This window comes from Phyllopteryx taeniolatus, chromosome 12 (assembly GCF_024500385.1).
Source record: "Phyllopteryx taeniolatus isolate TA_2022b chromosome 12, UOR_Ptae_1.2, whole genome shotgun sequence".
Taxonomy (NCBI): domain Eukaryota; kingdom Metazoa; phylum Chordata; class Actinopteri; order Syngnathiformes; family Syngnathidae; genus Phyllopteryx; species Phyllopteryx taeniolatus.
In genome coordinates, this window is record NC_084513.1 from 4,157,737 (window position 1) to 4,170,519 (window position 12,783).

The 12,783-nt window shown below is 40.1% G+C and overlaps 1 protein-coding gene across 1 annotated transcript in view; it reads left to right on the top strand.

Annotated features, from left to right (window-relative positions):
* slc49a4 (solute carrier family 49 member 4) overlaps positions 1 to 12,783 on the top strand; it is a 35,578-nt gene that overhangs the window by 6,846 nt on the left and 15,949 nt on the right. The window contains exons 3-4 of the mRNA XM_061792612.1: positions 6,214 to 6,494; positions 8,133 to 8,262. Coding sequence (XP_061648596.1) covers positions 6,214 to 6,494; positions 8,133 to 8,262 — 411 coding nt within the window. The remainder of the gene's footprint in view (positions 1 to 6,213; positions 6,495 to 8,132; positions 8,263 to 12,783) is intronic.

A 12,783-nucleotide genomic window follows, 5' to 3' on the forward strand; every position in this document is an offset into this window, starting at 1 on the left:
TCATCCTATACTGTATATTTATTGAATATTTTTTGTTCGAGAAAATCTTCCAACACACACATTTTATATTTGGCCACTAAAGTCCGATATTTGTGGACAAAAAGGCAATAGTTGACTGCAAAAATGTGTATCTTTGGGACAAAAATGCTAGAATTTGCTGTCCAAAACTGTTGTCACAAAAACTATATATCTGTCCAGGAAAGTGGTACCTTCCCTCTGAAATTAAAGCTTTTGCCATTAAAACCTTATATTTGCTTGAAAAAAGGCTACATAAAGCTCTGAAAATGTTAACATGGATGACTCGGGTCAAGTGCACATGCACCATCCACCAGTAGATGTCACTCTAACAGAGACAAAAAGCCAGAGTGACAAATCTTTAACCGGTAAGATCTTTGTTTGTTAGACTGGTGTGGACCTTGATGCAGACAACTTACCACTTGACACTTTATGACTTCATACGCAACCTCAGGTCATTTCATTAGGTACGAAGTTACACCTGCGTGACATCCCATACATCATTGTGTAATTACTTCAATTTCATTCACTCCGACAAGGACAACATCCTCAGCATATATTAAAACCCTATTCGTTCACAAAAAAGACTGCTAGGCCATGAAAATGTTGCTTTGCCTTGAAAAAACTGTTTTCCATTAAAACAAAATGGATATACAGTCCCCTCCAGAAGTATTGGAACGGCAAGGTCAATTCCTTTGTTTTTTAGTATATTGAAGACATTTGGGTTTCAGATCAAAAGATGAACATGAGACAAAACGTCAGACTTCCAACTTTTATTTCATGGCATTTACATCGAGATGTGTTAAACAACTCAGGACAGCTCACCTTTTGATTGAACCCTCACACTTTTCAAGTGAGCAAAAGCATTGGAACATGTGACTGATGGGTGCTTCTAGTTGCTCAGGTGTTGACTTTTAGATTGATTGCTTAAACATTAATGCTTGTTTTTGCCTTTGGCTTTCACCTGTGAAAACTACCTTTGCTGGTAAGCAAACATGAAGCCCAGAGAGTTGTCGATGGGGAAAAAAATAAACCATTTTGAAGCTGAATCAATCAGAGCTGTTGCACAAAAACTGGGCATAGCCAATGCAAACATTTGGAATGTCCTGAAAAAGAAAGAAACTACTGGTGTGCTGAGCAACAGAGCTGTGAAAAAACACCCAAAGACAACAGTCTGTGACATCACTGCTAACCTCCACAGGGCAGGGGTGAAGGTATCACAATCCAATGTTCGAAGAAGGCTTTGAGAGAAGAAATACAGAAGCCATACCACAAGATGCAAACCACTCGTCAGCAAAAATAATCGGAAGGCCAGATTGGATTTTGCAAAGAAGTACAGAGATGAGGCATAAAAGTTTTGGAACAAAGTTTTCTGGACTGATGAGACCAAGATTAACCTCTACCAAAGTGATGGAAAGGCCAAAATATGGCGAAAGAAAGGATCTGCTTATGATCCAAAACACACAAGGTCATCTGTGAAGCGTGATGGCGGTAATGTGGTACCTTGGGCATGCATGGCTGCTTCAGGAACTGGCTCACTCATCTTTATTGATGATGTAACTCATGAGGGTGGCAGCAGAATTAATTCTGAAGTCTGCAAAACCAGTTTGTCTGGCAATTTACAGAAAAATGCATCCAAACTAATCGGGAGAAGCTTCATCACGCAACAAGACAATCACCCAAAACACACTGCCAACACAACAAAGGACTTCATCAGGGGGGAAAAAGTGGAAGGTCTTAGACTGGCCAAGTCAATCACCGGACCTTAACCCAATGGAGCATGCATTTTACCTTCTGAATAGGAGACTGAAGGGAGAAACCCCCAGACACAAACAAGAACTAAAAGAGGCTCCACTAAAGGCCTGGAAAAGCATTTCAAAAGAAGAATGCAACAGTCTGGTGAAGTCAATGGGTTGCAGGCTTGATGTAGTTATTGCAAGTCAGGGCTATGCCACCAAATATTAAATGTTATTCACTCAAAGTTAATTTAGTAATGTCTCTTCCAATACATTTGCTCACTTGAGAAGTGGGTGGCTTCAAACAAAAGATGCTCCGTCCTGAGTTGTATAACACATCTAGATGTAAATGCCATGACCTAAAAGCTGGAATTCTGAACTTTTGTCTCATATTCATCTTTTGATCTGAAAACCAAATGTCTTCAGTATTCAACAAAAACAAATGAATTGACCTTGCTTTTCCAATACTTTTGGAGGGGACTGTTGTCCCCAAACACTATATAAGAGTGGTACTAAAATAAAAATATAGGGCCACAAAGATTTTTTTCCAATTTATTGGAAGTCAATTTTGAGGAAAGGTGTCTTCACATAAACGTTGTCTCAAAGTATCACAAACACTAACCTTGTGCCTCATCAGTGGGTAGGGAAAGGAATCAGCGTTTTATAGCATTTGGTTTCCTCCATTAAAAAATAAAAATAAATAAATAATAAAAACAATCACCGGTGTGGTGTGACGTTACTTTTTCGTGCAAAAATGCTGAGTTCCAGTGCGTACCCTTCAAAATAAAAGGCTACAAGCTTAAAACAAGAAGTCAGTTAAAACTTGCGCATATAAACCATTTGACTTGATGAAACAGAATATAGGGGCAGCTATATAGTTGAATATAACTATTTTAACAGTGCTATCAGTGAAGTCAACTCTGTCAACTAGGTGAGTGAAACAATAAAATAAAATAGTTAAAACAGTTAAAATAACTATTTAACAATGCTATATTTAACTTTTAGCTGAAACATTAATTAATGAATATTAAGTCAATTGGGTTAGTTCCACACACATTGCCTTTTAGTTCATAGGATTAATATTGATACTGGTTATAAAGAGCCTCGAGTCAAATATTCATTTTAGTCTATGCTGCGGGTTGCTAAGAAAATGGATGTTCATAATTTGTTCATATTTAACCCATGCTAACGTTTTTGACCCAGCCCCCTAAAAGAATCGGAATTGAGAATCGTTTGGAAGCGGAACCGGAATCGCTCAAATTCAAACAATGCCCAATCGTAGTTCTCACTAGCTTCATGGCGGTGCTCCTGAAGCCCGGGCCCCCCGGGCTGGATGACTGCTTGGTGTTGGGGCTCCCCTCTCATGCCCCATGGCTGCTTCCTGGGTCCCGCCTTATCGCTCCCTTGTCCTATCCGCCCTCCTCTCCAACAAACAAGGGACACCGTCCCACCCTCTGGCGGGGACTGGCTGCATTGTGGGCCCCAGAGGTTGGAGTTTGGCTGGATGTGTGGCATTGGGTCCCTGCGGCATTGGGTGGCCGGTTGTCGTGTCGCCTCGGTGGGGCCGGTGGACCGCCCTGGGTCCCTCGGTGTAGGACGTGTCCCGTCCGCCGGGCTACTCTCGGGTGTACTCCTGGCCCCGATCCCGCCTCTTGATTGATTGGGTGAGGTTCTCAGCTCAAATCCTGCAGTGCCAGTCGTGTCACCCTGCTTAAGCCAGTCCATGTCCAGGCCCATCTGAAGTTTGCTCGAGCGCATTTGGATGATCCAGAAGAGGATTGGGAGAATGTCATATGGTCAGACGAAACCAAAATAGAACTTTTTGCGAAAAACTCAACTTGTCGTGTTTGGAGGAGAAAGCATGCTGCAACCAAAGAACACCATAATTACTGTGAAGTATTGGGGTGGAAACATCATGCTTTGGGCTTGTTTTTCTGCAAATGGACCAGGATTACTGACCGTGTAAAGGAAAGAATGAATGGGGCCATGTATGGTGAGATTTTGAGTAAAAACCTCCTTCCATCAGCAAGGGCGTTGAAGATGAAACGTGGCATAACAAAAATCGCAAACATACCGCCCGGGCAACGAAGGAGTGGCTTCGTAAGATGCATTTCAAGGTCCTGGAGTGGCCTCGCGAGTCTCCAGATCTCAACCCCATAGAAAATCTTTGGAGGGAGTTGAAAGTCTGTGTTGCCCAGCGACAGCCCCAAAACATCACTGCTCTAGAGGAGATCTGCATGGAGGACTGGGCCAAAATACCAGCAACAGTGTGTGAAAACCTTGTGAAGACTTACAGAAAACGTTTGACCTCTTTCATTGGCAACAAAGGGTATATAACAAAGTATTGAGATGAACTTTTTATATTGACCAAATACTTATTTTCCAATGTAATTTGCTCATAAATTCCTTAAAAATCAGACGTGATTTTTCTGGATAATTTTTTTTTCTCCTCATTTTGTCTCTGAAGTATCCCTATGATGAAAATTACAGGCCTCTCTCATCTTTTTAAGTGAGAGAACTTGCACAATTGGTGGCTGACTAAATACTTTTTTACTCCACTGTATATAATGTGTCATTGTTTAGATTTATAAGGATTTACTTTTCTCATCTTGTTTACAGTTAGTGCTTTGTGTTTTGTCTTCTTTTCTCACTCCCCTCTGGAAACTTTGTTCTGATCGACTCTGATTCTCAATAAATATCCATTACAATACTAAGAAACCACAGTGGCATCTTAAAAACTCCACTGTGACACGGGAAAATTGTTCCGGCGTAAAAGCGATACAGATCCTCCATTCTGCTTGACCTAACAGCCAAACGGTACAAAAAAAAAAGTCTATTCTTCCATGAATTGCCGATTTTCATGGTCCACTTGTCGCAGCGAAATTGGAACATGCCATTTTTGTGCAATGTAGGCTCCTACAGCCGGCAAAGTGTCAACAATATGCCAACTGTTCCAACAATGACAGTAATGAAAGTAAACAATTCCACTTGCAGCAGTGAACGGTGAGTGACACCGTAACAGGCTGTCTGTGTATTGTTTATACACGTGCTGACCCAAAATACGAATAAAGGTGTTTACACACTGCACTTGGTTTTCGCGGGGCTTATCTCCTGCTTTATAATGCTATATTTTGACAATAAATAAATATAGACATTGAACATTTAAACATTATTTGCTCACAAAAATGCTACATTAGGCAATGGAAATGGTATGTTTCTCTACTAAACCACCCTAGTTGGTCACAAAAAAGCTACATGAAGCAACAAAAAACGTATCACTGCCATGTTGGGTAGAATCCTGGTATCCCAAAAACCAAAACTTTTCAGGACACCAGAAAATGGACATGTTTGTGGAGCCATCCGTTTACATTGCATAGCCAAAGAGAGGAAGCCATTTTCAACACTTTATATTGGTCAGTAATTTGAAACTAAAGCAAACCCACGTGGGAACTGAACAATGGCATCGATTTGTGAAAAATATTAAATTGACTACAGTTGGACATACAAGGTTTTGGCCCATGCTAGTTATATTTTGTCATAAAGAGCAGTAGTTCTCTGTTAAAATAGTAAATTTTTACTGAAATGGGTTAGTTTACAATGTAAACTACATTTTTTTGCTATTAAACACTATTTGCTCACAAAAAACTGCATTCAGCTATGAAAATGTGATTGTTTTGTTAATAAAAATGTCTTTGGTCAGAAAAAGGCTACATTAGGGGAAAACAGGAATATTTTTTTTCCTTAAAATGCTGCAATTATCCATTTAAAATACAATTTGCTTGCAGAAAGTAACACTTAGGCTTTGAAAATTTTATCTTTAAAACACTATTTGGTCAGAAAAAGGCTACCTAAGAATACTTTGCCTTAAAATGCTACATTTTGCCTTTAAAACACTATTTGCTCACAGAAAGTTGCTTTAAGATATGAAAATATGCTAAAATATTATTTGGTCAGAAAAAGGCTGGATTAGGGGACTATAGGCACTATATTTTACCTTAAAATGCTGCTTTTTACCTTTAAACACAATTTGCTCACAAAATCCTAAAGTCGGCTATGCTATGCTATCTTTAAAACACTATTTAGTCAAAAAAAGACATTATTTTGCCACTAAAACACTATATGTTCACAAAAAAAGCTATATTAGGCTAAGAAAATATCTTTACAACACTATTTGGTCAGAAAGAGGCTATATTTGCGAACAAAAAGCATTACATTTTGCTTAACAATTCTTATTTGGCCATTAAAAACTGTTTACTCACAAAAAGCTACCTTAAGATATAAAAATTTGATTGTTTTGCCACTATAAAACTATTTGCTCACAAAGATTTTTTTATGTTATGCCACTCAAAACACTTCAGGAAAGGCTGTATTAAGCGTTTATCTAAGACTGCTCTATTTTGCACTTAAAACCCAATTTTTGTTTACAACGATACCTAATTTGAAGGCCTTATGCTTGTTGCAGGTTAATCCACGGCGGTCAGCTCCTGAATGGTTTGGCCGGTCCCACCATCATGAGCGCCGGCCCCTTCCTGTCCACCACGTGGTTCGCCCCGGACCAGCGGGCCACCGCCACCGCCGTGGCGTCGCTCTTCTCTTACCTGGGTGGGGCTGCCGCCTTTGTAGCGGGACCCCTGCTTGTGCCCGCCCCCAACGGCACCCAGGCAGTGGGCCACCGGGTGTCAGTGCCAGCGCCTGCATTGGATGGTGCCATCCGGGAGAAGATCCAGCTGGTTATGTACACGGGTACGAGCCGCCTCGGATCGATAGCGCATTAATGCCGCATCACGTCACGGGACAAATACAATAAAAAAAACGAAGGCAATGTGGAATCTCCACAAGCAGAAAGCTAAAACAAAAAACCTTGGTTGGTGGGAGTGTCATTCTTAAGTGATTTTGAACATTAAAAGCTTGTGGCACTATCGTAAGCTGGAGGCTGACGTTAATTCCGCCTCACTCATTCAAAACTGCAAAAACTCAAAATTTTACCAAAAATATTTGTCTTATTTCTAATCAAAACTACGGTGGCCGAGACAGGTCACATTTGCAAACACCACAAGACAACGATCAAGTCAATCACCGGACCTTAACCCAATGGAGCATGCATTTTACCTCCTGAATAGGAGACTGGAGGGAGAACCCCCAGAAACAAACGAGAACTGAAAAAGCGTGCAGTAAAGGCCTGGAAAAGCATTTCGAATGAAGAATGGCACAGTCGGAAGTCAATGGGTCGCAGGATTGATTTATTGCAAGTAAGGGTTATGCCACCAAATATTAAATGTTATTCACTAAAAAGTTAATTTAGTAATGTCTGTTCCAATACTTTTGCTCACCTGAAAAGTGGGTGGGTTCAAACAAAAGGTGCTCTGTCCTGAGTTGTCTAATACATCTAGATGTAAATACCACGACATAAAAACTGGAATTCTGAACTTTTGTCTTGTATTCAAAACAAAGGAACACACAAAAAAAATCTCTGAATGATTCCCAAAACTGGGAGAATATTATATGTACCAATGAAACAAAAATAACTTTTTGGAAGGTGTGTGTCTCGTTACATCTGGCGTAAATGTAACACAGCATTTCAGAAAAAGAACAGCAAAAGTCTAACAAGGTGGTGGTAGTGTGATGGTCTGGGGCTGATTCGTATCTTCAGGACATGGACCACTTGCTGTGATTGATGGAACCATGAATCCTGATCTTAAGCAGAAAATCCTGAAGGAGAATGTTTGGTCTTCAGTTCGTGACCTCAAGCTGCAGCATATTTAGGGTTCTTCAGTAGGACAACGATCCAAAGCACACCAGCAAGTCAACTTCAGAATGGATAAAAAAACAAAACCAAAAAAAACAACTAAATGAATGTTTTGGAGTGGCCTAGTTAAAGTCTGGCCTTGAATCTGATTGAAGTGCTTACACATGCCGTTTAAAAGATCGTTCGTGCTTGAAAATCCTCCACTGTTGCTGAATTAAAAAATTCTGCAAGGAAGAGTGGGCCAAAATACCTCCACAGGGAGATAATAGACTCATTGCCAGTCATAGAAAACCACTTGATTTCAATTGTTGCTGCTGAGAGTGGCCCTTATTTTTTTTACACAGGCACAGGCAGCTTTGAATATTTTTTCCCCTTAATAAATACAATTACCCATTTAAAAACTATACTGCATTTCATGTTTACTTGGGTTATTTTTGTCTAATATTTACATTTGTTTGATGATCAAAACAAAGTGGGGAAACTAGCCCCCCCCCAAAAAAAAAATATATATATATCAGAATTTGAGAATGGTACCAATACTTTTTCACAGCGCTGTGTATATTGTCACCTATATTTTGCGATAAAAGCACTATATTTGCTTGCGAATGATTTTCGTGCCTCTGCTCCGTGTCCAGAGCTGGCCGCCATCGCTGCGCTGTTTGCAGCTGTCCTCTTCTACTTCCCCTCGCGCCCGCCGCTTCCTCCCAGCGTGGCTGCCGCCAGCCACAGGCTCAGCTACAGGAGCAGCATCTCCAGATTGCTCAGGTGAACGCACACACACACTTTAAATAGCTTGGTTAAGGGTGCACAAGACTCAGTGTATTTTTTCCCCAAAAACATGCATTAATTGGAGACTAAATTGCCCGTAGGTGTGACTGTGAGTGCGAATGGTTGTTTGTTTGTATGTGCCCTGCGATTGGCTGGCAACCAGTTCAGGGTGTACCCCGCCTCCTGCCCGATGACAGCTGGGATAGGCTCCAGCATGCCAGCGACCCTAGTGAGGAGAAGTGGCTCAGAAAATGGATGGATGGATGGATGGATCGTATGTTTTTCAATATTTTTGTACAGTCCCCTCCAAAAGTATTGGAACGGCAAGGTCAACCTTTGTTTTTGTCGTATACTGAAGACATTTGGGTTTCAGACAAAACGGTTTGCCAGCCTCCACAGGGCAGGGGTGAAGGTATCAGAATACACTGTTCAAAGAAGACTTTGAGAGAAGAAATATGGAGGTCATACCACAAGATGCAAACCACTCATCAGCAAAAAGAATCGGAAGGTCAGATTGAGTTTTGCGAAGAAGTACAGAGATGAGCCACAAAGGTTTTGGATCAAAAGACTCACTGAACAAAAGACTCACTTACAAAATTTAGCTTAAATAATATTCACAAGGAAAAGTGAAAACTGTCAACTTCTTCTGTGAAATGGTTGAATGCGCTGCACGGCTGAGGTCACGTAGTAAGAAAAACGTTTTCTTGCTCTTCGCATCAAAATTACTGTGGTGGGAGTAATGGTGTGTGTGTGTGTGTGTGTGTGTCACTCACTTTGACATTTACGTACACGCGCGCAGAAAGGCACGCACACACACACACAGTTGCTTTTAAGGAACACATTCGGCAGTGTACTGAGAATGGTGTGCTTGTTTACGTTTAGGAAGTTACTGTATTGTGTTAGCATGTCAAGTCTGCACTAAGTTGCTGATTTAATGTGTCTTCACCTACACTAATATTTAAGTTATTGCTTCATGTTGATGACATGATTCTGTAACTTGTGTGGCGTACATTACCAACTAATGGGTACGGTTAAGGTACTACTTTTTTTGTACTGTGGATGTGATATTACTGCCACTTGGCAGCTGCTGAAAGCAACTAAAAAGTTACTTTTTTGTAACTTAGTTACTTTTGAAATCAAGACATTAGTAGGGTTTAAATGATCATGATGTTTGGGGTCCAAGATGTACTTTTTTGCCTTTTTTCCTAAAATTATTTTTCTTCTATTTTTCTCTAGTATTTCTTGTATTTCTTTAAATTACTATGTGTTTTTCAGCTAATATTTTTTTTTTTTGTCAACTATTTTATTATTTTCTATTTTTTTATTTTTGTTTAATATTTGTAGTTTTCTTTATTTGGGGTTTTTTAATGTAATATAATATGAATTCATTTTACAATATTTTATGTTACTTTGCAACATTTCTCTTCATGTTTTTTTCAACAAATTGGGGAATTATAATTCCTCTAACTTTGTAATTGTTTTTCACATTTTTGTAATTTTTCTTGACATAGTTTGTATTATTTAGTAATTTTCCCCTAGTCTTGTTATAGTTGTAATATTGGTTTAGTAATTTATTTTACTGTGTAATTCTTCTCGTATTTTCAGTATTTTTTTTATTTTCCCCTAATATTAAATTTTTGCTGTGGTATTTTTGTCTTAATATTTTTGTTACATATTTTGAGTTATTCATTTTTTTCCCCCGAGTGTCTGTATTTTTTTTTCTTTATTGTGTATATTTTGTCAGATATTTGTCATTTTTCTCATTCTCAAATGTTCGTCTGTTATTGTCTTTTTCTAATATTTAAAAAAATCTGTAATATTTTTATTTATCTTTTTTTGTATTTTGAGTGCTACTGCAATAGGTTTTATTTTTTATTAGAAAGCGAACGCTATGGTGCCTGGCGCTTTTTGAATTCAATTGAATCTTTAATGAAGCCCCTTGCAATTTGCTGAGCTCTTTATCAAAGAACCCGCCACCTTCCCTCCTTGATTAATTACGGCGCCTTTATAACATTCCATGTGGTTCACATGTCAGTCCACCCTTAAGTCACGGCCGATATGCGTAGCCCTGAAAAAAGTTTCAAGAGCTCGTTTTCCGCTGAGGCGATTTCACGAAGAAGCGGCATTGCCCGAGGTTCCGGCCATGGATCAAAACGCTGGAGACGTGTGATGGCGGCATGTGAAGAAATACCTTCACTACGGGCCCAGTGGGCTCGGGAGCCTTTGGATGAACTGCCAAGCGGTCGTCATCTTTCACACAAAGATAGGCCAAGTTATCCAGGACATCCAGCTTGGCCGCGGGTGATAGGCAGCCTTCCAGGCAGCTTTTAATCTCAGCGAGACAGCATCAAGCCTCCAAGTGGTGAGCTCTCAGGGTGGATTCTGCTGTGTAAATTCGCCAGGATATAACCCAAATGGAGGCAGAAGCTACGCTAATTTAATACAAGTTTAGCTGATTATCGCGAAAATGGTTTTGGGGGCTGAATTTTTCCCCCAAATTAGAAGGGTCCCTGGAAATGACTGGAATCAGTCTAAAATGGTCGCTTAAAATGGAAATTGAACACTCCCTGTGTATTTTTCGTAGTGCTGGGACTCGCCCCTGAAAAACCTAATCCCTATTCGTAATGACAGTGGCGAATGTCTAGCGAATCACAATTGAATTGTTCCTCCTTTTACTATTTTAAAATAATAGTCCAACAATTGAAAACTCCAATTTGATTATTAGAAAAGTATTTTAAAATAATAGTCCAACAAATGAGAAATCCAATTTGATTATTAGAAAAGTATTTTAAAAATAATTGTCCAGACAGCTTGTGTTGTTTTGTTTTTAAACAAACCTTATAGAGATCTCTGTGAAGCTCCAATGCGTACATGCGCAGAAGCGACACTAAGTCAAAATGGTGGCGGAAATAAAAGCATCGCAGCGCTTGTCAGAATAAAATATGTACTTTTTTTTTTCATTTTGATTTGCTATTGAACCCGAATCCCAACCAATTCGTTCGTAGCACAAATTTTTGTGCATGGCTTCTTCAGACTTTTTTGTAGGTCTACTCATGATATACATGACTACCAAATCGCATGCGGCTAAGTGGGACTGTTTTTGGGGACTGAATAATTTTTTTAAAATTTAGAAGATCACTGGAAACGCCCGAAATTAGCCTAAAGTGGTTGCTTCAAATGGAAACGACACTTGTATGATGATATGTTGTCTCTTTTAGGAATGGCTTATTGAGACTTTTTTGTGGGTCCACTCACTGGCTTTTGGAGCCGAATTTTCCAAATTCAACTATTATGCATTATCTGTACAATTAACCACCCAAGCTCCAACAAGCAGATGCAAGTTAGCCGCTAGCTGAATAAAACCAGGACGTTTCCTTCTGGTGGAGTCGGACGTGTCATCAGCTAAGTGCCATTCGTCCTTGACGGACTCGACTGGAGATCAATGCATCACCGTGACAAGGTTCAAAGCTAAAGTGATTACAGTGGTGGGGGGTGGCGGGGGTGGGGAGGCGGGGGTCTCATCAATCCCGTCGCTCGGGGCTGTTTGCATCTTTAATTAAAATGAAACCATAACTTTATGCCCCGTCGCAACGTTCGGCCACGTAATTAAGACTGCAGATGCCAGCAGCTGGAAGCGTTCGATGAGTGGAGCATCATTAGGCCAAGCTGAGAGCCTGGCAGGGCTAACAACATTCAGCGGACTGACACCTGTTCTCGATGGAAGTCGGACAGCCATTAAGCAAAGAAGCTGACTTCAGTGAACCCCTGTCAATTGGCAGTTCACCATTCATATTGAAATGACATTTTTGTGTCATTTTTGGCCATTTCCGGGGGTAGTTTGAATATTTTGAAAATCCTGCCCCCAAGTCCAATTTCACTTCGAAACATGAAATTTGGTAGACATGTCTATCATGAGTAGACCTACCAAAAAAGTCTCAAGAAACCATGTCTGAAAAGAGACAGAAAGTCTGCCATTGTGGTCAGATATGTACAGTTTAGTGTAACTTTGGCTATTTCCAGGAGTCGAGAATTCAGCTCCTGAAGCCAGTTTCACTTAGAAACATGAAATTTGACAGTTACAAATAAGTCTCATCAAGAACCCATGCCTGAAAAGACACAGGATGTCTGTCATTTGGCTTTGACGTGTTCAATTTAGGGTAATTTGGGTCATTTCCGGGGCTGCTTTAAAGACCAACTTGTCTTAGTTTTTTTTGTGCAATTAATTAACTCCATACAAATATTCAGGTAAACTTATTGAATTAGTTTAGGTTATGCCTCCATTTGGGTTATGTCTGGCGTATTTGCAGAATCCACGCTTTGAGCTCGCCACTCGGAGCCTTGATGCCATCTCGCTGAGATTAAAAGCTGCCTTGAAGGGTGCCTATCACCGGCGGCCAAGATGGATGTCCTGGATAACTTGGCCTGTTTGTCACTAGGTGGTTATTTTAGGCTAAGTGTCTCTTATCAGGGGTCACTGAACCACGTATGTAGTAATCCCTAGCCGTATCGCGGTTCATT